This window comes from Petromyzon marinus, chromosome 42 (assembly GCF_048934315.1).
Source record: "Petromyzon marinus isolate PM22_M1 ecotype Great Lakes invasive population chromosome 42, UKy_Petmar_22M1.pri1.0, whole genome shotgun sequence".
NCBI lineage: Eukaryota > Metazoa > Chordata > Hyperoartia > Petromyzontiformes > Petromyzontidae > Petromyzon > Petromyzon marinus.
In genome coordinates this window covers 7,756,771-7,780,218 of record NC_133708.1, presented here as the reverse complement: position 1 = coordinate 7,780,218, position 23,448 = coordinate 7,756,771, and the positions used below count along the sequence as shown (strand labels likewise).

Sequence of the window (23,448 nt, the reverse complement as noted above, 5' to 3'; positions counted from 1 at the left end):
GATGTTTGGCGAGTTCCATTGATGAGTGTTTGGAATGTGGGAGTATGCTGGAGCGGACAGGGAAAACCCCACGGACGTAACAATAATAACTCTTTCGGATATATATATATTTCATGGCGTCGTTCACGCAAATTCCATCGCAAAACGCTGATCATAAAACCACATTCATGGGGGACCCCCGTCCCGTATAAGAACGAACCATAGACTCAACCCTGCTTAGCCCCAACGTCTCACGATACCGCAATGTATGTCGATTGACAACATTGACACCTTAAGTTCCATCTCAAGGGATTTCCCCATCTGACATGTGAACAAATAAATGAGTAATATTGGATAGGTTCGGTGTGATGCAGTGAGAGGCTATCTGCTTGTCGGCGAATTTGTGAGGGATGTGGCTTTTCTAACAATAACAACAATACGCTTGCATCCCTCACCAAAAATAGACTCTGGGAATTGGCCAAACACTCCATTCAAAACGCCACCTCGTCTCGCCTTACAACAGCAGCGAGGAATATCTCTCCACCCTGCGAACGCAACCGTTTAAGTGTCTCTCAGAGGTGAGCGTGGCAGACAAATACACGTTGATCGGCCTCGTATTCGGAGGTTCTTGAGTTCCCTCATTAATAGCTGTGGTTTTGTGAACTCTAAACGTGCTTCAGGGGCATTCATTGCACATCCTGTGGAGATGACGTGACTGGTTTTGCTCTTATTTTGATACATATAATTGTATATTTGTCGAGCGCTTTCGCTCAAGGCGCTTGACGTAGCTTACCAAAACGACGACAGAAGGGAATGATGTAGTTGGCAGGGGCAGTGCCACAAGGGTTGAGGAATGGGTGACAGTGATATAGAGGGGCACTTGGGGAACACGAAGGGGCGATAGGGGAGGGACGGGGAGGAGTGGAGGTGCGAGGGTTAGGGAAGAGGAAGAGATGGAGAAGAGGTGAGTCTCGAAGAGAGGAACGGAAGGACAAGGAGGGGGGGGGGGTGGGTGTGAGGGGGGCTGCTTCATGTCAACGTTTTGGCAGAGGCCGTGAATCCTTTGATTGACTCGCCACGCTTGCAGAATTTATATGAAACTTGGTGCAAACACTGAACTCCAAAAATTAAATGTATTACCGCAATATTAATTTACATCCCTTGATCAATCACCTGCGAGACGAATGGCCTCCCTACGATGTGGCAGTCGTGAGGATTGCTCGACCATACTTCACCACGTCGGTAGGTTCAGCGGGGGTTGAATGGGCAAACGCCAAGGTCGTACGAGATGAGGCGCCCACGGCTACATCAGCGGGCCTTTAAGAAACCACCGTCAGTGATACACGCGTCGAGGCTCGTAGCTTGAGGGGGGGGGGGTGGCCTAGACTCTTTGGTTCTTTCGGTAAAGTCACGTATAGTTAGAAACAAAATAAAAACAAATCACGACGTTTCGATTGCAACACAAGCAATCTTCATCAGGTGGTTAAACCGCAGCAAGAAAAACAAATTGCTGAAGTGGGAGAGCGAGCCGCCGTGGCAAGAGGTTATATAGGTGGGGGAGGGGCAAGGGGGGAGAGAGAGAGAGGGGGGGGGGGAGGTGTGGGGTAGGGGAGCGCTGCGTGAGCGCTAGGGGGAGAGAGGACGTGAGGCTGGGGGGGGGCAGGAAGTGGGAGGCTGGGAAAGCTGGGAAAGCTGGGGATGCAGCGGGATATTAACTCGGAAAAATAGACAAGTACCCGGCAGATATGATGGAAACAACCATAAACAGTTACCACCTGATGACGATTGCTTGTGTTGCAATCGAAACGTCGCGATTCGTTTTATTTTATTTCTAACTACGTGACTTTACCGAAATAACCAAAGAGCGTGGGTTCCTGCAGTCACGAAAGCTTCAAATCAAGGGGGGCCCAGACTGTGTAAAAGAAGCCACTGCCCAAAGCTTCGACTCTTGTGCAAAAAAAAAATTCTACAAACAAAAATGTGAATAAACAAAAATTATTTCCAATGCAATGTTGTTTTGGTTTGCGACCTGCACCTCAAGCCATCGCACGCCAACGTGGGGCATTGCATCGCAGGCGGAGAAAAGGAGGCGAATGGGGCAAAGGAGACAAGACAAGTTGATGGGCGGAGGAAATTAAGAAGATATTGAGCCCGAAGCTGAACAGGGGACAGGGAGTCCGCAGCTCGGACGGCAGTGGAGATGGAGGGAGTTCCAAACCAGCGAACGAGGGACTTCCCACGGAGTGACTTTTGATTGGGGTTTATGAAATAATGTAGAGAAGAGCGAGGAGAGGTAAGAGAGTACCTTAAGGGGGTGCCGAGACGTGATGAGAGCGGGCAAGGGGGATAGTGTGTCAAGGTGAATAGAGTCATATGAGACGATGGAGACTCGATTGAATGACGTCCGCTCGAAAGCACGTAATAAGTTGGAGACAAAGGAGCCACCGAACCGCACGACTAGAGTCTGCACTCCGTTAATACAGGAACAGAAGAAAACAACGTGAACTCTCTCCTGAAGCCCTCTTGTCGTGGTTTATAGACCTTCACTATTGTTGGCATTTAGGGCCTTAACATGTTGCCATAGGCAAGAATTCAACAGGAGAGAGGCAGGAAAGTGCGTGGAGGGAAGTATAGTGAGATGAGAGGGGAGTATAGTGAGATGAGAGGGGAGTATAGTGAGATGAGAGGGGAGATGTAGGGGAGTGCATGGAGGGGAGTAGAGTGAGATGAGAGGGGAGATGTAGGGGAGTGCGGGGAGGGGAGTAGAGTGAGATGAGAGGGAGTAAGCAACATTGGAATGTTAATGTTTATTTTTTTTGTGTTCATAACCCCCCCCCCCCCCACCTGTATAGTATTAATCAACATCACAGTCAGGTTCTCAAATAAAAGACAGAATCGCGCTCATTGTTGCTATCGTTGGAGGCAGGTGGAGGCAATTTAAAGGGCGTTCAACATTCACGTGGCACTTTGGGAAAGGAATTTCCATACATTGAACTGGGAATTATACACCGCAGAAATTTAAAATTAAGTTAGTGTTTGCTCGTTGTTCCGTCAATTAAAGATATTTCCCATTAGTTAAACCACGAGAGTTATTTTTCATTCTACCTCTGTTAATTAAATATCCCGCGGGACTGCGTGCCTGGCATTCTAAACCACACTACAGTATTCCAATATATATGTACACACGAATGCAATATTGAATTAAGCTACACTAAACTCGCCCATGATGTCTCCATTATGAATAGTATCACTGAAAATCCTTAACATACATCTCATTTTAAAAGCAATACTGTGCTATGATGAAACACAACTCTACATGAATGTCAGAATCCAAGGGCAGCTGAATCTAATATTGATATACTCTGTATGCGCGTAGTTATGTGTTCAAGCACAATAAACAAAAAAACATAGCATAGAAGCGAAGTAGGACCATTACCGGATATGTTACCTGTTATATATTCTTTCTTTTCGAGGAATTGTTATTGACACACGTGTTTAACTCTTATTCTTGGTTCTTTCGGTAAAGCCACGTAGAAGGGAAACAATAAAATAATAAACTGCAACACAAGCAATCATCTTCAGGTGTGAAAACCACAACAAGAAAATTTGAAAAAAGTGGCGTTTTTTTTTACGTTAGCACCACGGAGAGCGATTTGGCAGTTATTCAGATGGACGAGTCCATCTTGCTGTGATTTTCACACCTGATGATGATTGCTTGTGTTGCAGTCGAAACGTCGTGAGAATTTTGTTCTATATTTTTATTATTTTATTGTTTCCCTTCTAAGTGACTTTACCGAAAGAACCAACAATATGAATCCCTGCAGTCACGAAAGCTTTAAATCAAAATTTGAGTCCAATCTTGTTGGATTACAAATTCCTCTACTCTGCTTGCAAGGTTCAGGAATTTTAAACATTTGAAAAGCTCTTTGATCCCATTAAAAAAAATATTGAGTGGCTTTCTAATCCGATAAAATTGATAATTGGGCCCAGGAAAGTGGAAATAAATGGATAATACAAATTCTGGTTGACCTCAATGGAACAGGGATACCCATAACGCAATCTGGAAACAACATTTTATAATTATACTTTTAATACAAAAAAGTGTATTTGGTCAAGCTCTTTGTGTTCATTGAAGGGGTTGTCTGTTACTCAGCTGCTACTTTTTGGCAACTATTCACATGACAATTTAAAAACAGTTCATCAGAAAACATTCGTCCGTTTTAAGTAGTATAATCTCCCGTGGCGCAAAGTGCTGTCCCCAACGATTTTCCCCACTCCACCTCTTTGGCTTCTCTACTGCAGAAGGGCCATTGCCCAAAACTTCAGTGAGTAGAGAGTTGATGTGTTTTTTTTTCCTTTTGACAAATGTGTTTAGAGGATGCCTCGGAAAACCAGGTGTTGTAGACTTGCGCTGTGACGTAGCCGGCAGTCGAGGCTAACAACAGAATGGCAACCAGAGCAGAGATGGAGCGATGCATGCAATCAGCTCGTGTACTGCGGGTGCTGGATGGATCGTAACATTCGCAAGACCGTCAAGATTCAGCTGGGGGCTTGTTGGATGGGCCTTCTTCCACCAGTAGATAGATGGTGTGTGATGATGATGATAATGACGCTGCCGATGATGATTATGTGAGCGCCATGAAGCCCTGCTTGGGGTTCTCCACTCTAAGTCGCTGTCCGTGGTGCTGATTGCAGTCGGAACTTGCAATTCGGAGCACAGCGTATCCCCAACTCGCCTGGTGGGGGCATTCGAGTCGCGATTGTATCATCATCCGCACCACAAGATGGAGCTTTAATGCCGAACACAAGCCCCGTGCACACACCCGGCGTTCCGTCCCCTCCGCAGCTGCAAGCAAAATCATTTTTGCACGGATTACGCGAGACACGGCCACGAGCAAACGCGCTTAATGCAGCAGCAGTAGGGGCTGTTTATGTGTATGCGCGTGTGTGGAACGCGGTAGCGCAGTGATTAGAAGACTGCGCTACGAACCCGGAGACCCGAGTTCTTTTTTTCCGCTCACGGCCAATAATAGTGGCAGATATTTGAACCGATACTGGCGTTCCGTCTCCCCCCCCCCCCCCCCACCTCGGGTCAACTCAGCCTTAAATTAGTACCTTGTGCGGTGTGTAAACTGAAGTACTGGGGAGATAAAGGCGGCCGTGCGTGAGTGTTGCCCATCCACTCCCTCGAGTGCCGTGCCAACTTTCATAGGTGCTCGCTTACAGCACTTGTCCCATCAGTCTGTGAAAGGCTAGACTGGGGGGGCGTATTTGTCTGTACTGTATATATATATAGAAGACATACGTTTGGCAAGGATGCGCAATTGTGCATGTGAGTGTAGGTGCAGCAATGTAGCAGGCGGCAGGGTTTTTATTCGTATTTTTGTTTTTACCTTCAGCAGCAAAGCACTGCTTAATGTTTTGCATATTCAATGGTAACGTTGAAAACAAGCGTGTGTGAACCTCGCAGCTAAGGTCAGTTGAAGGCGACTGCATGTACACAATCCCGCATGCATAGCGATTAATTAGTCACCGTGGCTGGAGCGGTGGCGTGGTGGTTAGCGCGCTGCACTCGGCGTGACACCCAGGGAACTCTGGCCCATCAGTGGCTAACTTCAGCGGCGAGCGATATCATAACAGGTGCTCGCCAACCCGCAATGACATCGTGCGGTGAAGTATGGCAAACGACTGGCGCCTGACGAATGCGCTTGAGTTACAGCGCTACGCTTTTACGCGGTAGATCGCAGAGCGCGGGTTGTCGTACCGTGCGAGGAATTATCGCTCAGCATCGATTCGGCTGGCTTACAATTCGTGCGTTGTTGGGTCCCGTGGTTTGGACACAGTCGATCCCACCCCCGCTCCATGTGTGCGCGTGCGTACCGAACGGGTTCACGTGACCCTTATCCAGGCGCTAGAGGCCGCTACTATTCACCCCGACGTTTAACACAAGCGCAAATCAATTCTGGAATCCAATTGCAACTCATAGCCGCAAAGCAGATTGATGTATTTGCAGATGTATTATTTTTGCATTGAACACATACGCATATAACGGCCCTCTTTTGTCAAGTCACTGCCGGGATGTACGGCCTGCCCGTGCTGCGTTGCCGCGCGGTGTTATTCTGACCGCACTTCACCGCGCAGGTGAAGTGCGGGTCAGCGACAATCGGGGATGCACAGACGCGGGAGCGTTGGAGTGCGGTACAGCAAATCGGATGTTGGTGGCACTGCCCTCTGCTGCCTTCCAACCGTGCACGCGCGCATGGCGATGCACGGTGGGCCAAGGGGTTGGCACTGGTGAGTGGGTGTCCTCTCGAAGGGTTTTCTCCGGGCTCTCCGGGTTTTACTCCAGAATGTCGATTAAATAAATAAATAGATAAGCGACGCCTCCACAAAAACGCGTTTGGACATAATTACTTTGTTTCACTCCATCGGGCTATTTGCTCTGCAGATCGATATTACCCAGCAGCATTTGTTTAAGCAGCCAAACTCCGATCGGGTTTCGACATTCACAATCTCATCAGCAGAGCCAGACCTGTTCGATAAATGCTGATGGGTTGCCAGATGTTACGGGCGAAAGCACTCCGATGACAAAAACAAGCATGGTCCTAACAGTAACAAATCAGTGGAAATGGCCAAACTTCTGCAACGCAGGACCTTCTTGAAATCCAGTGATGGGACTCCCCGATGCTTCCCCGGGTGAATAAATAAATATCGCAAATCACGTTCATCAGCAGCAACAGCCGTGCTCAACCCACTGCTAAAGGAATGCGTCCCCAAGCCGTCACGTCTCATGTTATTAATAGCATCATCATCATCAGCATCATAGTCTACGTCAATACATTGTACGCCCCCCAACGACAGTCACGTCGTGGCCACCGGGGAGACGGAGCGATGAAATCAGTTCGTGCGCACGTGCTGCCAGCTGCTTTAATGCATCGCAGACTCGTGGTAGGCGACTGTGGCTCGAGGAAGACCTTCTTCATCCGGCAGTGGATTGGGCATGGCTGACGACGGCGACGATGACGGCCACGTTTAAACAAATTATAAAGTAGTCTTAATAGCTGCGGTATATTTGGAGGAATGAACAGACTCGCGCGTGGTTGCATGGGCATCGCGAGCGTGCGCCACAGTCCGGCGTGCTCTGCCTACTTCGGGATCCGTGCTGTTCTGAAGCACAGGCGTCGTTGCCGCTATGGCAAATTAATCATTTAAGCAGCAGCAAGAGGAGGAGGTGGAGGAGGAGGAGGAGGAGGAGGAGGAGGTGGAGGAGGAGGAGGCGTACAGCGCGGAGGTGCCGGCTCAGTCCAATTCAGTATGACGAGAGGCACAGTCGCCTAAGGGTTTCTCCCACGCTCTCTCTCTCTCTCTCCCGTCTCTCTCTCTCTCTCGCGCGCGCGCTCTCCCCTTTCTCTCTCTCTCTCTCTGTCGACAATTCACAATCAGGAGGGAGAGAGAGAGAGAGAGACAGCAAGAGCGCACTGCTGTGCACCAGCGCTCCCACGCCCCTTCCTCGTGACTCTCCCGCTCGTCCGTCGGTTCGTTCATCCACCCCCTGGCATCCGAAAGTCGGCAAGCGACGGACGGCACGGACTGAAGGACCGAGAGGGGTTTCGCGTTCTCGAAGTGGAAGGAGGCGCGATTGTGCAGGTGCGGTGACTTTTCGTGAATTACCGCCTCGTTCGCACCGATTGCCGCTCCGCGTTATAGCAGCGGGTGCGAGCGAGCGAGTGAGCGAGCGAGTGCTGAGGGTGTCTCGCGCTCTGCGTTCGGACTTGTGTTGCGGTGGCGGAGCTTTTTGCGCACTGGACGTTGCTCTCAGAATGAATCTGGCTGCTGCTGCTGCTGCCCACCACCATCACCGCCGCCACCAGCAGCACCACCACCATCCGAGCACGCTTCTGTAAACTGAACACAAAACCGTATCAGTGCTGTGCTGCGCGTGTGTGTGCGCGTGTCTACGTAATGCGTCGCGTTAATGATCGTGGTAATGAAGCGGTGTCGCAGTGGTTTCATGCCAGTGTGCGCTTTGAACACGGCGAGCTGAGTTCGATTCCCGGCCACGGGCCGATAATGACCAGCGGCGAGTGAAATTTCCTTAAACTGGGGACTGGTCAAACCCCGGGTCCTCATCACCAACGCGCACTGACCAGCGTGGTGAAGTATGGTCGTATAACACCCAATGACTAACCCTGGCGACCGCGAGCCTTCACAGCAACGAATTGACGTAATCATTCTCTCTATCATGATATTACAATTAAATACTGGGTCACCCATCCAAGGTAGGGAGGAAGGGAAGGTGAGGCCGTTATCCAGCAGTGGATGATGGACACAAACGGGACCGTACATTATCGTTATGATAATAAAAACAACACTCACCGTCACTTTCATCATCGTCATCATCATCATCATCTCCTGAACGTGATCACGGCGTTGCATCGCAGCGATTCGCGCTCACGCCGCTCGCTGTACCGACGTTGTCTCGCGCGCTCGGCGGGCGATTTGCCTCCTGCGCTGTCCGATGGACGAGGAGACCCACTTGTAAGATAGCCCACAGAGCTCCCTGCGCTCTGGGCTCACGGAGACGCCAGTGCAACACAGGACTCGTCACTCGAGGTTGACTACGCGGCCGACTTCGTGGTGTTACGATGCAAGGGATAGGCAAGGGGGTTTAGCACATCTGCATTGCGAGCTCAGGAGGTTGATTGCTTTCACCATATGTGTGTGTCTGTGTGTGTGTGGGGGGTGAGCGGTAGTGTAGTGGTCAGCGCGCTGCGCTACGGGCCAGGAAGTCACGAGTGCGATTCCCGCTCACGGCACAACATCAATGAAGATTATCTGAACCGGTTCTGGGCCTCCCTTAGGTCGACTCAGCCTCATATGAGTATCTGGTGCGATGTATAAACATCGCCACTGGGGATACAAAGGCGGCCAAGCGTGGTGCTGGCCAACCACCCCCTCGTGTACCGTGCTGGCTTTGATAGGTGCTCGCTAATAGCACTTGCCCCAACAGTCTGTTAAGGGCTATACGGGGGATCTTTGTCTTGGTTGCATGCATTCCTGTTTGATGCTGGATTGGTGATCGGTTAGGGCTTTTTTTTTGCTTACAAACCCAACCAGCGACCCGATTTCAATTCCAGCTCACGGCCAACATCAGCTGTGAAAACTATATCTTCACCGGCCTCCAGTAGGAGCAAATCAGCCTCACACGTGAGTATGGTATGCGGTGTGTAAAACATTCGCGCTGGAGAGACGGAGACGAACTGGTTGTGGTGATTGCCGTACGAGCGAGCCCCTGGTGGTGCCGTGCCGGGCTTAATTGGCGCTTTGCTCTAACGGCACTTGCCCCGAACAGCCTGGCGAGGCTATAACGAGGGAATCTTTGTCTTTGGCGTGTTTCAGCCGTGGGAGCCACTTATCGACGTCCACACCACTGACTGCAGCGCCGGCAGCTAATATAAAATATCACAGCCACGTGTCGCTTCGGTGGGAGCAGCAGGGGATCTCGGCCAGCCTGAGTTCCATTCCAAACCACTGCCCGCCTCTCCCCTATTCGCCAAAACGACGCTCGTCAGCGTGGTGAAGTATGGTCAAGCATCCCCCGTTACTGACACGGCGTTCGCTCAGCAGTGGATGGATTGACGTATGAACAGTATCAGTGTCCGTACACCTCCGTTTGGGCACGGTTGGCCACGTACGGTGCGAAAAAAAATTCCCGTGTACACGCGTACGCGACGCGTTCATTATTTATTTAGGCTTGCTTAAAATTGTAGAACATTTGGACAGCGCGACGAGAAAGTCAAAGGATCGGGTTGGCTTTACTGAATGTCGTTAATTGGACGGGAAGAAACCGACTCCTCGAACGCATATCTCGACACCGAGATCGAGAAGCAGGAACGTAGGATGATGTCCCAGCCTCTGACACGACTGTGCATCGCTTGAACCCCCCAGTTCGACCAGCGGCAGCGGCTAGCCGCAGCCTCTGGCACGGACGCCCAGAGCGACATTGTACAACACAGCTCATTCTTCCACTGCTGGATGAGGGATCCCCCCCCCCCTCCCCCTTCCCCCTCCCCCACACGCGCATTCCGGGATTCTATTTTGACCGGACTGTTACGGGTTACGGCGGTACGATGGAGGCTTTGCGACAGTGCCCCCTGTTGCTCGCAACACCTGCTGCACCTATCTCTTAAGGCATGTTGGTCAGTCCCCCCCCCTCCACCACCTCCGCCTCCCCAAGTCATCCAGCCAACGTCAAAGACTCCTCAGTCCCCGTCCGGTTTGGTTTATCGCTTTCAAGATCCGACGAGATCGGAGGTGCTTTGGTCACGGGCTGGCGACGTGTCTCTTTGTGCGTGTCTGTGTGTGTGTCTGTGTATGTGTAGCGGTTAGCGCGCTGCGCTATGAACCTGGCGACCCGGGTTCGATTCCCGCTCACGGCCAACACCAGTGACGATTATCTGAACCGGTCCCGGGCCTCCCCTAGGTCGACTCAGCTTCAAATGAGTACCTGGTACGGTGTGTAAACATCGCGACTGGGGAGACAAAGGCGGTCGGGCGTGGTGCTGGCCACCCACCCCCTCGTGTACCGTTCCGGCCTTCATAGGTGCTCGCTAACAGCACTTGCCCCTACAATCTGTTAAGGCTATACGGGGGATCTTTGTACGCGAGGAGCGGTGGTGCAGTACTGTCACATTCAGAGGTGCCACTCGCTAACAGCGCTCGCCCCAAATATTCTGTTGAGGCTTCCCCGGGGGCTGCGTTGTCTTTGTTGCGGCCAGCGCGCTACGCTGTGGAACCCCGGCGACCCCCAGTTCTGTTCCCGTTCACCTCCAGCAGCATCCACGTCGATTCAGCCTCAAATGAGTACCTGGTGCGATCGGAAAACATCGCCACGGGGAAGACAAAGGCGGTCGGGCGCGGTGCCTAGCGTGGTGCTGACCACACCACTGTACAGGCCTTCGTAGGTGTTCGCTAACAGCACTTGCCCCAACAGCTTGTCAAAGGCTATCAGGGGGTTCTTTGTATTTTGTGACGTGTGCGATGCTCACGGCGTGTACCGGAGCTGGTTATTATCGGCGTCTGTGTGCAGCAAAAGTTGTGCGTCGGTGCGAGATGCCTTAGCGGTCACCAATATTTAATGATAGTCCACCTTTACATAAATCGATATACCCCCTTTGGGCCAATCGATATGGCCATTTAGTCTAATAAATGACCAACTTGGCAGGCGCTGACGCGCACCTAATAAGGCGTGCATTCGGGCGGACAACCGAGTGACGCTGTGACGCACCTTAGTTCACGTGACCACACACCCTTTCATACAAACAGGTGCCAATTATTCCATGAGGATGACGATGCCTGCGTTGGCAGTGATGCACAACAACAGCAACAGCACTCAGCACGTTCGTCAACAATACTGCATGGGGAACAACAACGCATTTATCGGGAGGCGTTTCGGGCGATGGTTCTTCTTCGCAGCACAAACTCCGTGGCCTCTCCGTGTGCTGTAAATAAAGGCCATTGCGCGAAACGTCGCCGATCATATACTCTCCAATTTTAAGGCAGCAGTGTTATTGACACATATGCTGAGTTTACATATATATACACATTGTATATACTGTAAGTGTTGATCGCCGACCGCGGCTAACATCAGTAACGAATGATATCGGAACCTAATGTTTCAACCCGCATTCCCAAGCCGCAGTGACCAGGGTGGTGAAGTATGGCCAAACATTTGACCCCTCCCCCCCATTACCTCGCAATCCACAGCTCGACACACGCAAGCCAGGAGCGACATTTCGTCGAGCAGTTACTTGACAAAGGGTAGTTTAGTGGTAGTTGCGTTGCGATGGAGTTTGATTCCTTGCGAGAGGTACTTTCGCCCCGTCTGTGTGTATTCGTGTCGAGGGAGGTGACGCGCACTGGACGGCGTCGAAGAGGCAACGAGGGTGCACTGCTGACGTCGCATGAACGTCGTCTCAGGACGTTCATGCGCGTGTGTCCGCTGGCTTCACGGTTCGCGTCCGTGCGAAATGAATAAGTGACACCAACGCAAAGATCCCCGGGGTAGCCTTTTCCTGGGATGTTGGGGCCAAATGCTGTGCCAGCGGGCACCTGTCAAGCCGGGCAACGTCGCACGAGTGGTCAGAACCGCGCCCGACCGCCTTTGTCTCTCCAGTGGCGATGTTTACGCAACACACGCGGGTATTCATTTGAGGGCAAGTCGACCTCGCTGTTTTTTTTTTTAATCAACCCACATCACCAATCCGCACTGACCACAGCAGTGAAGTATGGTCAAACAACCTTACGTTACGAGTGTGTGGAAAGAGCACTTCATCCAGCAGTGGAGTGACACAAGGAGGCCCATTTCATTCTGTTTTAGTGTGCGTAGTGTATGCGACTTTGATGTGTACATATCAAAGTCGCGCGCAATGCATATCAATGTACTTCCCGCGTGATTGTGTTTCCATACTCAGTGTTCCACGATTGCGTCTGATGATTTCATTTTAAAAGACCCGATAGACTAGCTAGATTGTATTCCAGTGCTATTTTATTATTGTATCTGCTCTCATAACCCAAGTCTTCGTATACACTTGGTTGAGTTAAAGGGTATTAATGTTTGCACATATTATGTTTCACTATGTTTGGGCACATTTCGATCTCTCTTCTTAATAAACGTGGTGCCTATCCTTGCAGTTTCATTCCAGACCTTTCTAGCTAATGAGAAACGACGCTTGCGAAGTGAGTTTGCAGGTGGTTATAACCGAAATACTGTGGGCGTTAATATACTGGGTGGCCCAAAAGTCAGGACAAAATAGGGTTATTATATTTATCTTAACAAATGTTCAAACTGACTCCCATTAACATTCATGAATGCTGCATGAATTCTCATTTGAAATGAATTCAGGACTTTTGTGTAGGGATATTACAGCCGCGTAATCTTTGACCATTCGTCCATTGTGTTGCGTCTAAATCCATTCAGGGTTCTTGGTCGAGTTTTATAAGCGTCAGATATTAAGTGACCCCCACAGCAAAAATAGATTGTAATCATGATGATAATAGATAAAATGTTAACTTTTTGAAGAAACAATTAAAATAAGTAATTGCCAGTGTTGAAAGAAATGAAGTAACCGTATGTGTCCTGACTTTTTGGCCACCCCTGTATTTATGTATGCGCCGCGGTGGCGAGATGTTAACTACCTCGCCAGGTGTGCAGGGGGTCCGTGGGTTCGATCCGGACTCTGACACCAGCTGTATATGTGGAGTTGGCATGTGCTCCCTGTGGGCTCCGGTTTTCCCCTCCACATTTAGAAGCGTGCCTTTAGAGTATTTGGTCTCATGTGCATTTCCACGTGACAAGCCACTTGGTTGGGGCTATCATTTGTGACTAAGTCGCTTCTGATAAAGTGCAATATTGCTAAGATAGGGCCTTACCTAGTAAAATAAAAATAGTGGTAAAAAAAACCTCTCCGTTATATTTGTGTGTGTGAGAGAGAGATGGAAAGCAACGCATTTACACGATTGAGAAAAAAATGATTGGGGGTGAGATTGTGAGCTGGGTGCATTTCCCTTGCACTCAGACGCGAGCGCAGATCCAATCCACGTTTGGAGGAGGGTGCGCTTCTCCCACCACCACCACCACCACCACCGCAGCCAACGTGCTCAACCTCGTCACTTCATCTGCATATCTCCGGAGGATATGCCGAACGCATCAGAAGCCACCACGCTCCGAGCCAATGACAACAGCCAGCCTGACCTTCTCCAGAACATTCTGAACCCACGCGGCGACACCACCACCACCACCTCCTCTTCCTCCTCCACCGTCGCTCTCTAAGGAATGCGCCAGCCAACGAGAAGGGTTCCCTCAAGCCTCTCAGGTTCTGGATAAAGTAAACCCCTGCTGCTCCTGCTGCCAGCCTCTCCACGCTCTTTGCAGCAGCAGCAGCAGCACGCATCCTCCCTCGCCTTCTGCAAGGATGCACGTCGCGCCCAGCCGATGCAGCAGGACGAGCCCCTGGCTCTCCTCCCACTGCGCGAGGTCTCCGCTGCTGGGCGCAAGACTCGCCGCGACTCCAATGACGACGCCGCCGCCACCGATGCCGCCGCTGCTCCTCCTCCTCTTCCTTCTCCTGCTCCCTCCTTTACCTGTGAGCGTGGCTCAAGACCGAGCCACGCACTCGCACTCGATCCGCATCGAAGGCGACATCACCCTGGGCGGCCTCTTCCCCGTGCACTCGAAGGGCCCCGCCGGAGTGGCGTGCGGCGAGATCAAGAAGGAGAAGGGCATCCACCGCATGGAGGCGATGCTCTACGCCCTCGACAAGATCAACAGCGACCCCGACCTGCTGCCCAACATCACGCTCGGCGCGAGGATCCTGGACACGTGCTCGCGGGACACGTACGCGCTGGAGCAGTCGCTCACGTTCGTGCAGGCGCTCATCGAGAAGGACACGTCGGACGTGCGCTGTCAAAACGGGGAGGCTCCCGTGTTCACCAAACCCGAGAGGATCGTCGGAGTCATCGGCGCCTCGGGCAGCTCCGTGTCCATCATGGTGGCCAACATCCTGCGTCTCTTCCAGGTGAGTGGCCACCTGCCGTCGGTGGTTGCTGTTGTTGCTGTTGTTTTAATGTGTGTGTGTGTCTGTTGAGTTGAGACGTGCGCGTGCTTACATTGTGAGTAGGTACATATTGCGGGTTATATACATAGGCTGTTTGTGTGTGAGTGGGTTCATACAGAGGTGTGTGTGTGTGTGAGTAGCTGCATACGGAGGAATGCACATAGACTGCGTGTGACTCGGTGCATAGACATGTATGCACATAGACTGTATGTGAGTGGGTGCATATACAGGCATGCACATTAATTGTGTGTGAGTGCATTTACAGGTATGCACATACACTGTGTGTGAGTGGGTACATATCCAGGTATGCACACAGACTGTGTGTATGAGTGCTTGCATTTCCAGGTATCTTAAAATAAAAGTTTACCCAGGTAGGGTAGACGTCGGACTGATTTAGATTTAAAGATGAGACCTGACTGTGACATTAACCATTACCGAGGGCATCATCCAAAAATATACTCACCACTCTAAACACAAGGGTAAATATTCCCCGCATAGCCTTGAACAGACTATTGGGGGCAGTGTTGTTAGCGAGCACCTATTAAGATCAGTACGGCACACTAGGGGGTGGCCTGCACCACACCCAGCAGGTTTTGTCTTCACAATGATAATGTTTTACACACCGTAGCAGGTACTCATTTAAGGCTGAGCCGACCTAGGGAAGGCACAGCACTCGGTTTAGATTATATTATTATCAGCACTTACGTTGACCGTGAGCGGGAATTGAACCTGGATCACCGGGTTCACAGTACATTGAGCAAACCACTACACTGCCACTATCTAAAGAGAACGCCCCCCGTATAGCCTTAACAGACTGTAGGGGCAAGTGCTGTTAGTGAGCACCTATAAAGGCCGGAAAGGTACACGAGGGGGTGGGTGGCCAGCACCACGCTCGACCGCCTTTGTTTCCCAGTGGCGATGTTTACACACACCGCACCAGGTACTTATTTGAGGCTGAGTCGACCTAGGGGAGGCCCAGGACTGTTTCAGATAATCGTCACTGGGTGTTGGCCGTGAGCGGGAATCGAACCTGGGTCGCTGGGTTCATAGCACAGTGCGCTAACCGCTACACTACCGCTCCACACACACACACATACACACGCGTGTTAATAGTGGCTGACCTGAATTTAACCAACGAGGCTACAAATCAAAGGCAACTAAGGCACGAAAGTGACAATTATGCTGCTGCTTTTACAGCTGATAATGATAATGTTGAGGCTGATGATGATGATGATGCTTGCGCTGTATATTGCATATACTCATGTATAGCTTTGTCAATCCACTTCTGGGTGAAGGCATCCTCATGCTGTGTTAGCCATTTGGGTTTGATATTTTACAACACTGCTCATCATCATAATGATCACCATAATTATCGTCAACAGCGCCACCATCACCATCATTTTCATCGTCACCACCATCATCACCACCACAAACATCACTATCATCACCACCGTCATCAAAATCACCACCATCCTCATCATTATTCTCACACAGATGTCCCTTAAATTGGGGGATGCAGCTGGAAGTCACTGGGTGGCAGCGGAGGCACCGGACTGGCCATGGGGCAGCAGTCCATGATGGTGCTGGTCCATTCTGAGGGCCAGTGGGCACGGTTTGTGTGACATAATTGTGAATGTGATCAGTTTAAAATATATATTAACATAATAGAGAAAACATATTTATATAAAACAATCAATAAAATATATTAACATTCTTGGTTCTTTCGGTAAAGTCACGTATAAGGGAAACAATAAAATAATTTAAAAAATATATAAAACACCTGATGATGATTGCTTGTGTTGCAGTCGAAACGTCGCGAGAATTTTATTGTTTTATATTTTTATTATTTTATTTTTTTGACTTTACCGAAAGAACCAAGAATATGAATCCCTGCAGTCACGAAAGCTTTAAATAAAAAAAATATATTAATGTATGTTCTATTTAATATTTAACTACCTCTAATGTCTTAGCTTCGTTGCTTATTTTAGCTCTCAGCTGGAATGAAGTTCCCTATATTCGGGCAGCCCCAAAGATCCTTCCTCACCGGCCCCATTCGTTTTTTTTTTGGGGGGGAGCCAGCACAGGAATAGGGCCAATGAGATCGGCACGGCAATTTGTGCCCGGCTGTGCGTTTAACACAAGGCCTGGGCCCGTTTCTAGTCCCAGTCCATCACTGGTGCCGGCTTGTGTGGAACAGTTAGGACGCAGGAGTTCCTCCAAGTAGAATTTCCCTGACAGAATCGATGATGGACTCATGCAAGTCTGCACAACGTTGACCCCTGGGCATCTCCTTAACGTGACATGAAGTCAATCTGTACCACTTCCCAATCTGATATGCTCTTAAATCTAAACTAAACCATATGTTATATTAATAATAGGGGTTTTCCCCTTTTTACGAGGATTCATGTCTGCATTAACCACAACACTTGCAGTCAGAATGCCTTTTTCGTCCTCTGGTCGAGCACCAATTGGGTCGAGGCTCAAAAGAAAGCCGTCCCTTGGTGTGGACCAATCAGTTTCAAGGACAATGCATATATTATCATAGTATGTTTTTTGTTTGCATTTTGACTGCAGGTATTGTGGTTAATGCAGACATGAATCCCTGTAAAAAGGTTTCAGTTTTGTTGCCAGAAAAAAGGGGGAAAAACCCTATTATTACATTTTGGTACTGGCAAAGGTGGTCTAATGATGTAGATGCTCACCCCGAGCCCTCATTACTTTGATAGTGCATTGTCTTTGGAGCTGTACACCTTTTGGCGTCATCTGGTCAAGCACCAATTGGGTCGAGGCCCAAAAGAAAGCCGTCCCTTGGTGTGGACCAATCAGTTTCAAGGACAATGCATATATTATCACAGCATGTTTTTGGTTTCCATTTTGACTGCAGGTATTGTGGTTAATGCAGACATGAATCCTTGTCAAAAAGTTTCAGTTTTGTTGCCAGAAAAAAGGGGACAAACCCTATTATTACATTTTGGTACTGGCAAAGGAGGTCTAATGATAAACAATATTTTGTTATTTTACTAGGCGCGATGTTAACTACCTCGCCTGGTATCGAGGAGGTCGTTGGTTCGATCCTGACCCTGACGCCGGTATATTTGAAGTTTACATGTTCTCCCCATGGTCGTGTGGATTTTTCTCTGGAGTCCTCCGGTTTGTCCCACCACATCAACATGCGTTTAGAATATTTGGCTCCTACAGTTAACATTTCCACATTACGATGATAAGCCACTTCGTTGGGCTTTCATTAGTCGCCAGGTCACTTCTGAAAAAGGAGCTATATAGAGCTCTTTGGGCCTTACCTCGTGAAAATAAAAAAAAACCTCTATTATGAATGGTAATAATGTTAAACCCAGGTCTCATCACAGGTAATAAAGCACCTCTTACACACGTCGCAAATCTGCGCGCATGAGGTCAAGAGCTGTCACGGGAAAGTTCTTTGGACAGTCGCTCTTGATGTTGCACGTCAGTTGTCTGGTGACCCAACGTGCACACACACACACATACCCCTTGTCCATTCCCCGACAGATTATTTACACTCATCCCACACCGATGGCCACGGTGTCAGCTCACCGTGCAACAGTAGCGCGGCGATATTCCACAAAGCCACCTCTCTCTCGCAGCCTCCTCCGCACGTTGCACCATCCATCGCAGTTACAGCCCAATTGGGTCCGGGGTCATCTGCAAGGGTCCCCCTTGCAAGGACAAAATGCTGCTTGGTAACCGGTCGCGTATGAGAATTCAATTTTTACCCCCGCGATCTCAACATTTGGTTCGTGGATTTCCTAATGGTCCCCTGATCATTAGCGACAATGATTCCGTGGCAGCACAATGCTTGAATTCCAAATAATCAGTGTCCGTAGTTGTCTACCTGCTCTAGGCAGAGTGTTAAATAAGGACCTACGCAATAGAGGATGCTGATCCCTGGCTCTTTGACTATTACTCAACGTGAGCTGGAACATGAATGGTCTCCGTGGTATTGCGCGTTCTATAAGGCTCAGCAATGTTAGTGCACCCCTTGTACATGTTTGCATTCCTGTACTTAACCAAGCGGTCGTCCGTTGAGATTAAATGTCGGGTTCTTTGAGATGATGATTATGATGATGATGTTGACAATTACGGTTGATAATGATGATGATGATTAATTTAGTCAAGTGTTTCACTGATCAAACTTAAACTCAAAGTTAACTATCATTACTCTTTAGGTTCTTTCGGTAAAGGCACGTACGTAGGTAGAAATAACATAAATTAAATCACGACGTTTCGAACGCGAGCAGACATCGTGTTGCTCGCAACAGATGTCGCAGCCGCCGTGATTGTCACCTCTTGTGTTGCGCCCGAAACGTCGTGATTTATTTTATGTTGTTTCTACCTACGTGCCTTTAACCGAAATAACCTAAAGAGTGTGGATTCCTGCAGTCACGAAAGCTTCAAATCAAGATGATCTATCATTGTCATTTGAAAATAGTCAACAAGATCGTATCCATTTAACTTTTGATATCACTCTTTACCTCCTAAGCAGATTTTTGCAGAAGTGAAATCACTCGTATGTTAATACATCTATATATGACAGATTAAGAACTTGCTAGTGCTACCCTCGTGTGTGCGTTACTGCGCTAAACCAAATAATATACCGATGATATAATTAATGATGATGATGCTGACACAAGTATGATGGCGATGATAGTGGCATTGGACATATACATCGTGAGTGTACTGAATCGAACCAGGCGTTTAACTGCTCACATTATCTTTATTTTACAACTCGGTCTTTTACTGATGACGATGGTGATGACAGTGGTGACGTTTTTGACTGGATTATTCACTGTCAAATCTTGAACGGTGTGACCTGAGCCGCTGACTCTTGCCAATGAATGGTTTTCTCTGGCCACTCAAACGCCGGAGAAAGGGGTGACAATTAGTGACGGGAGGCTACGGCTGTAAGACTCTTCCCTTTTTTGCTGGCACTTGGCAAATGTGTAATTGCTGTCAGATGGAAGTGGTGATAACATTTGAGTCATTTGTCATCTCTACTTTTACCCAGTGTGACGAAGGCTTTTTTATTATTATTACTATTAAAGTGCATTTCACCTGCTCCGCACGATGATGATGAAGATGCGGGAATGATGCACGACAGCTCTGGACATAGGTCTGTCTCGTATGAAACTTCATCCAGTCTGTGAGTCGGTGAGTCTGTCAGTATTTTTTTGTTCGTAGAACAAAAGGAAAGTCAGCCTTCATCGCGAGTCGTCTCCTGTCCGCAGCCCAGCTGCAGATCCAACGTCAGTCTCTCCGTAGGACACCCACTGTTGGCTTCCCCACAAAGTGGTGCTGATTATATCGACCTTGCAGAGATGATGGGCTGAGTCAACCCCCAGCCAGCATTTGAACTCGTAGGGACGTCCGTTATTGATGTGGATGACATATGCATGATTTACCTTTGACCCGGTGATTGAAATACTATTCTATACTAACAATATGGGATTTTAGGGATTTCAAATCCGTCATCCCATTCCTCGATTTTTTTTTCAATTTTAATTGGTAGATCGGGAAGAACTTTGTAAAATTATTGAGCGAGTCCAATGGGATATGTTCTGGTGTAATGCCCAAAGCACGGTGGGGGTAGGCGGGGTACATGCTGCAGGATGGATGTCGTGCGGAGCAATTTGTTGCATGCAAGGGGAACATCTGCGCCACGTTACGGCGACAGAACACGCAGCATTAAACGCGTGCCTTACCTACACAAAGCAGACTGATACACAGCATCAAATGTATGCCTTACACAAACAACAACAACCACCACCAAGTGATGGGGACGTCACCAGGCGCTTGTGCCAGGCTATGTGCACATTAAGGCCACGTGAAATGTCGAACGCCCGCTGGCAGGAGGTCACGGGGCAGACCCAGCAGGTGCTACGGGTCGACTGACCGGGATGAGTGGCCGATGGACCACCTGTGCCCCGTACTGTGCCAACTTGCTGTGCTTTAGCCGCCCGGCGCTCCGCTCGTTGTTTTGAGCGTCGCTCCTCTGTCCTTCGTTGTTGCTGGAGGGCGACTGCCTCCAACTGCCCAGTAGCAGCAGCGTCCTTCACGAGCCTCCTCCCCACAAAACACACTGACACACAACATGAAACGCGCGCCTTACACGAAACACACCGATACCATGAAACGTTTGCCTTGCCAACACCACACTGACTAGGGTGCTATCGCGAACTCGCTGTGTGTTTACGCCTGAGCAAGCCGGGGGGGGCAGGAGAGGAGCGGCTCACAGGTACCAACGGTCTTCATCAGAATAAGAATATTTATTTATACTGTAGGGATCTTTTTTTCACAGATGTCCCCTAGGTGCGGGTTAAAATGTGACAGAAACAGACAATACAAAGACACGGCAGGAGCTCAAATCATAGGAAAGGTTAATAAAGCTCTTAAAACATAGACGAATAACACAATTTTCAGATAAAAAGAAATTGATTTAGCGCGGACTGGCCTATCAAAGACGTTGAGAACCACTCGGGGTTTACCCTGACATTTCACAGGCACGTTCGACACTGCTAAAAGCTATTTAGAAAAAGAAGAAAAATAATAATGTTATAGTGCGGTCCATTTTCAACCATGGATGCTGTGTAGCCTTTTAATTTCTATATACCGTGTACTTAAGATTTGCCAATAATTACACCGTAACGATTCATTGAGTCCTGTGAAATTAACACGGACGTGAATTGTGGCTTCATGCAAAAAGTAAATGGTGCAAAGCCGAAGCCGGGACATTTCACCAGATGGCTTTAAAGGACTATCTTAAAAGCTAGGGGTAAAGCACTTTCACTGCTACATTGTAATGGAGCTCAAATTAATAACCGCGGCACGCCGAATCGATACGGCGCAGCAAACCGCAATGACAGCTGAAACGTGTTCATTGTTATTATTTTCTTGGTTCTTTTGGTAAAGTCACGTAGAAGGGAAACAATAAAATAAAAAAATATATATTTTATTGTTTCCCTTCTACGTGAAAGAACCAAGAATATGAATCCCTGCAGTCACTAAAGCTTTAAATCAAAATATAGTGTTCACTGTTGTTTTGTTATTTTCTAATTATTTATCTCCCAATGCATCATTGTTACAACTTTTTGAACGGGGTGTACCGTGCTCGCACGCGGGTGCGTATGTGTGTCTGTGTGTGTGTGTGTGTGTCAAAACAACCCCCTAAATCCTCGCGGTGGCGGATGGGCAACTCTGTCGTGGACAGTGCTGTGGGGGGAGGGCCAATTCCGATTGGCTCCTCCCCTCATGGCGTCTGTGACCACCACAGTGGCTAAATGGGGGTTCTGGACAGGTGCGAGGGGCTGGTAACCCCTCCCCCTTCAATTAATTACCACTAAACTACGACTAAAATATGTAACTAATAAGCTTGTGCCGGAGGCCCTGGGGGGACAGGCGTCTATGACGTCTCCTGGCCAAACCCCAATTGGCGGAGCCAGGAGATTGAATCTCTACCTCGGGGCTCCTCCAGAAACAACAAAAAGCCACTACGGATGGCCACTTTGAATGTTCGAACGCTCACTGCGGAGGAGAGGCTGCCACTCCTCTGTTGGGAGCTGGACCGGTACCGCCTGGATCTCTGTGGTATTCAGGAGGTCCGGTGGACCGGTTCTGGCTCCTGCCACCATGAGGGGTGGACAGTCCTCTACTCGGGGCAGCAGACTGCCAAACAGCAGGGTGTGGCTCTTTTTTTTGAACAAAAGAATAAAGGGCGCGTGGGAACGTGGTGGTGAGGTGTGGGAAGCTGTAAGCCCCAGGCTGCTTTGGGCTCGCCTTCCCATCAACCGGAGGCGAGGAGTGGTGGTCGTGGTTACTTATGCCCCCACCGAAGATGAACATCCGTGGAGGGATGCAGGCAAAGCCGATGAGTCAGATGCCTTCTATGACATCCTGTCACAGGTGCTGGCTAAAGTGGCCCCTCGGGATAGAGTCATCTTGTTGGGTGACTTCAATGCCCGAGTTGGTCATGATGCTGGCACCTGGTCTAGTGTGATTGGAGGGCATGGGCCAGATCAGCTCAATAACAACAGTAGGAAGCTGCTAGATTTTTGTGCAGCCCATGGGCTTGTAATTACCAACACGCTGTTCCGGCATCGGCGCATCCACACATCATGGATGCATGCCGGGTCATTGCAAGAACATCTGCTGGACTAAATAGTGACGGACCAGTGGATGCGAGCACATGTCCTTGACACCAGGACCTACCGTAGAGCTGATCTGCCCTCTGACCATCGACTAGTCATCGGTAAGATGCTCCTGCCATTCTTCCACTCCGGTGGTGGTTGTACACCCAGGACCCCATTCCAACCTAAAGTGGCCTGGTCTCAGTTATCTGATGAAAGTTGCAAGTAAGAATTTCATCATCGCTTGCAGCTGAGATTGGCATCGTCCCCGACTCCCCCTGATGTCGAGGGTAAATGGGCGAGGTTTAGGACTGTGACTCATGCAGCTGCAATGGCTGCTTTGGGTACGCGGTCCAGACCTCCCCAGAGACCCTGGCTGACAGAGGAGGTGTTCAGGATGGTTGAAAAAAAGCGACAGGCCCACTGTCATCGGCTATAGAATCCCACGTCAGAGAATGACGAGGCTTACCGCAGCCTTCGCTCGGAGGTTCGGAGAGCCATGAGGTGCTGCAAGGATGGGTGGTGGTCGCGGGTTGCTGAGGAGATGGAGTCTGTCTCAGTGGCCCGCGATCACAAATCTCGATTTAACTCCATCAAAAAGTAACCTGCAGCGCCACACCTATTACCATCATTAGGGGAAAAAACGGTGATCCAATCTCCGACCCCCAGGAACAGGTTTGCAGATTTGCTGAGCATTT

The 23,448-nt window shown here is 49.4% G+C and overlaps 1 protein-coding gene across 4 annotated transcripts in view; it reads left to right on the top strand.

Annotated features, from left to right (window-relative positions):
* The first annotated feature begins 7,405 nt into the window (after window positions 1–7,405).
* Window positions 7,406–23,448, top strand: part of LOC116951132 (metabotropic glutamate receptor 8-like) — a 253,016-nt gene continuing 236,973 nt past the window's right edge. For 2 of the 4 annotated variants that reach the window (XM_032969575.2, XM_032969576.2), the window contains exons 1-2: window positions 7,491–7,626; window positions 13,557–14,555. In XM_032969575.2, the coding sequence (XP_032825466.1) occupies window positions 13,953–14,555 (603 nt within the window). In that variant the 5' untranslated portion in view covers window positions 7,491–7,626; window positions 13,557–13,952. Of the gene's footprint in view, window positions 7,627–8,539; window positions 9,187–13,556; window positions 14,556–23,448 lie in introns of those variants that run through there. The other 2 variants (XM_076073488.1, XM_076073489.1) reach the window with 2 other exon arrangements.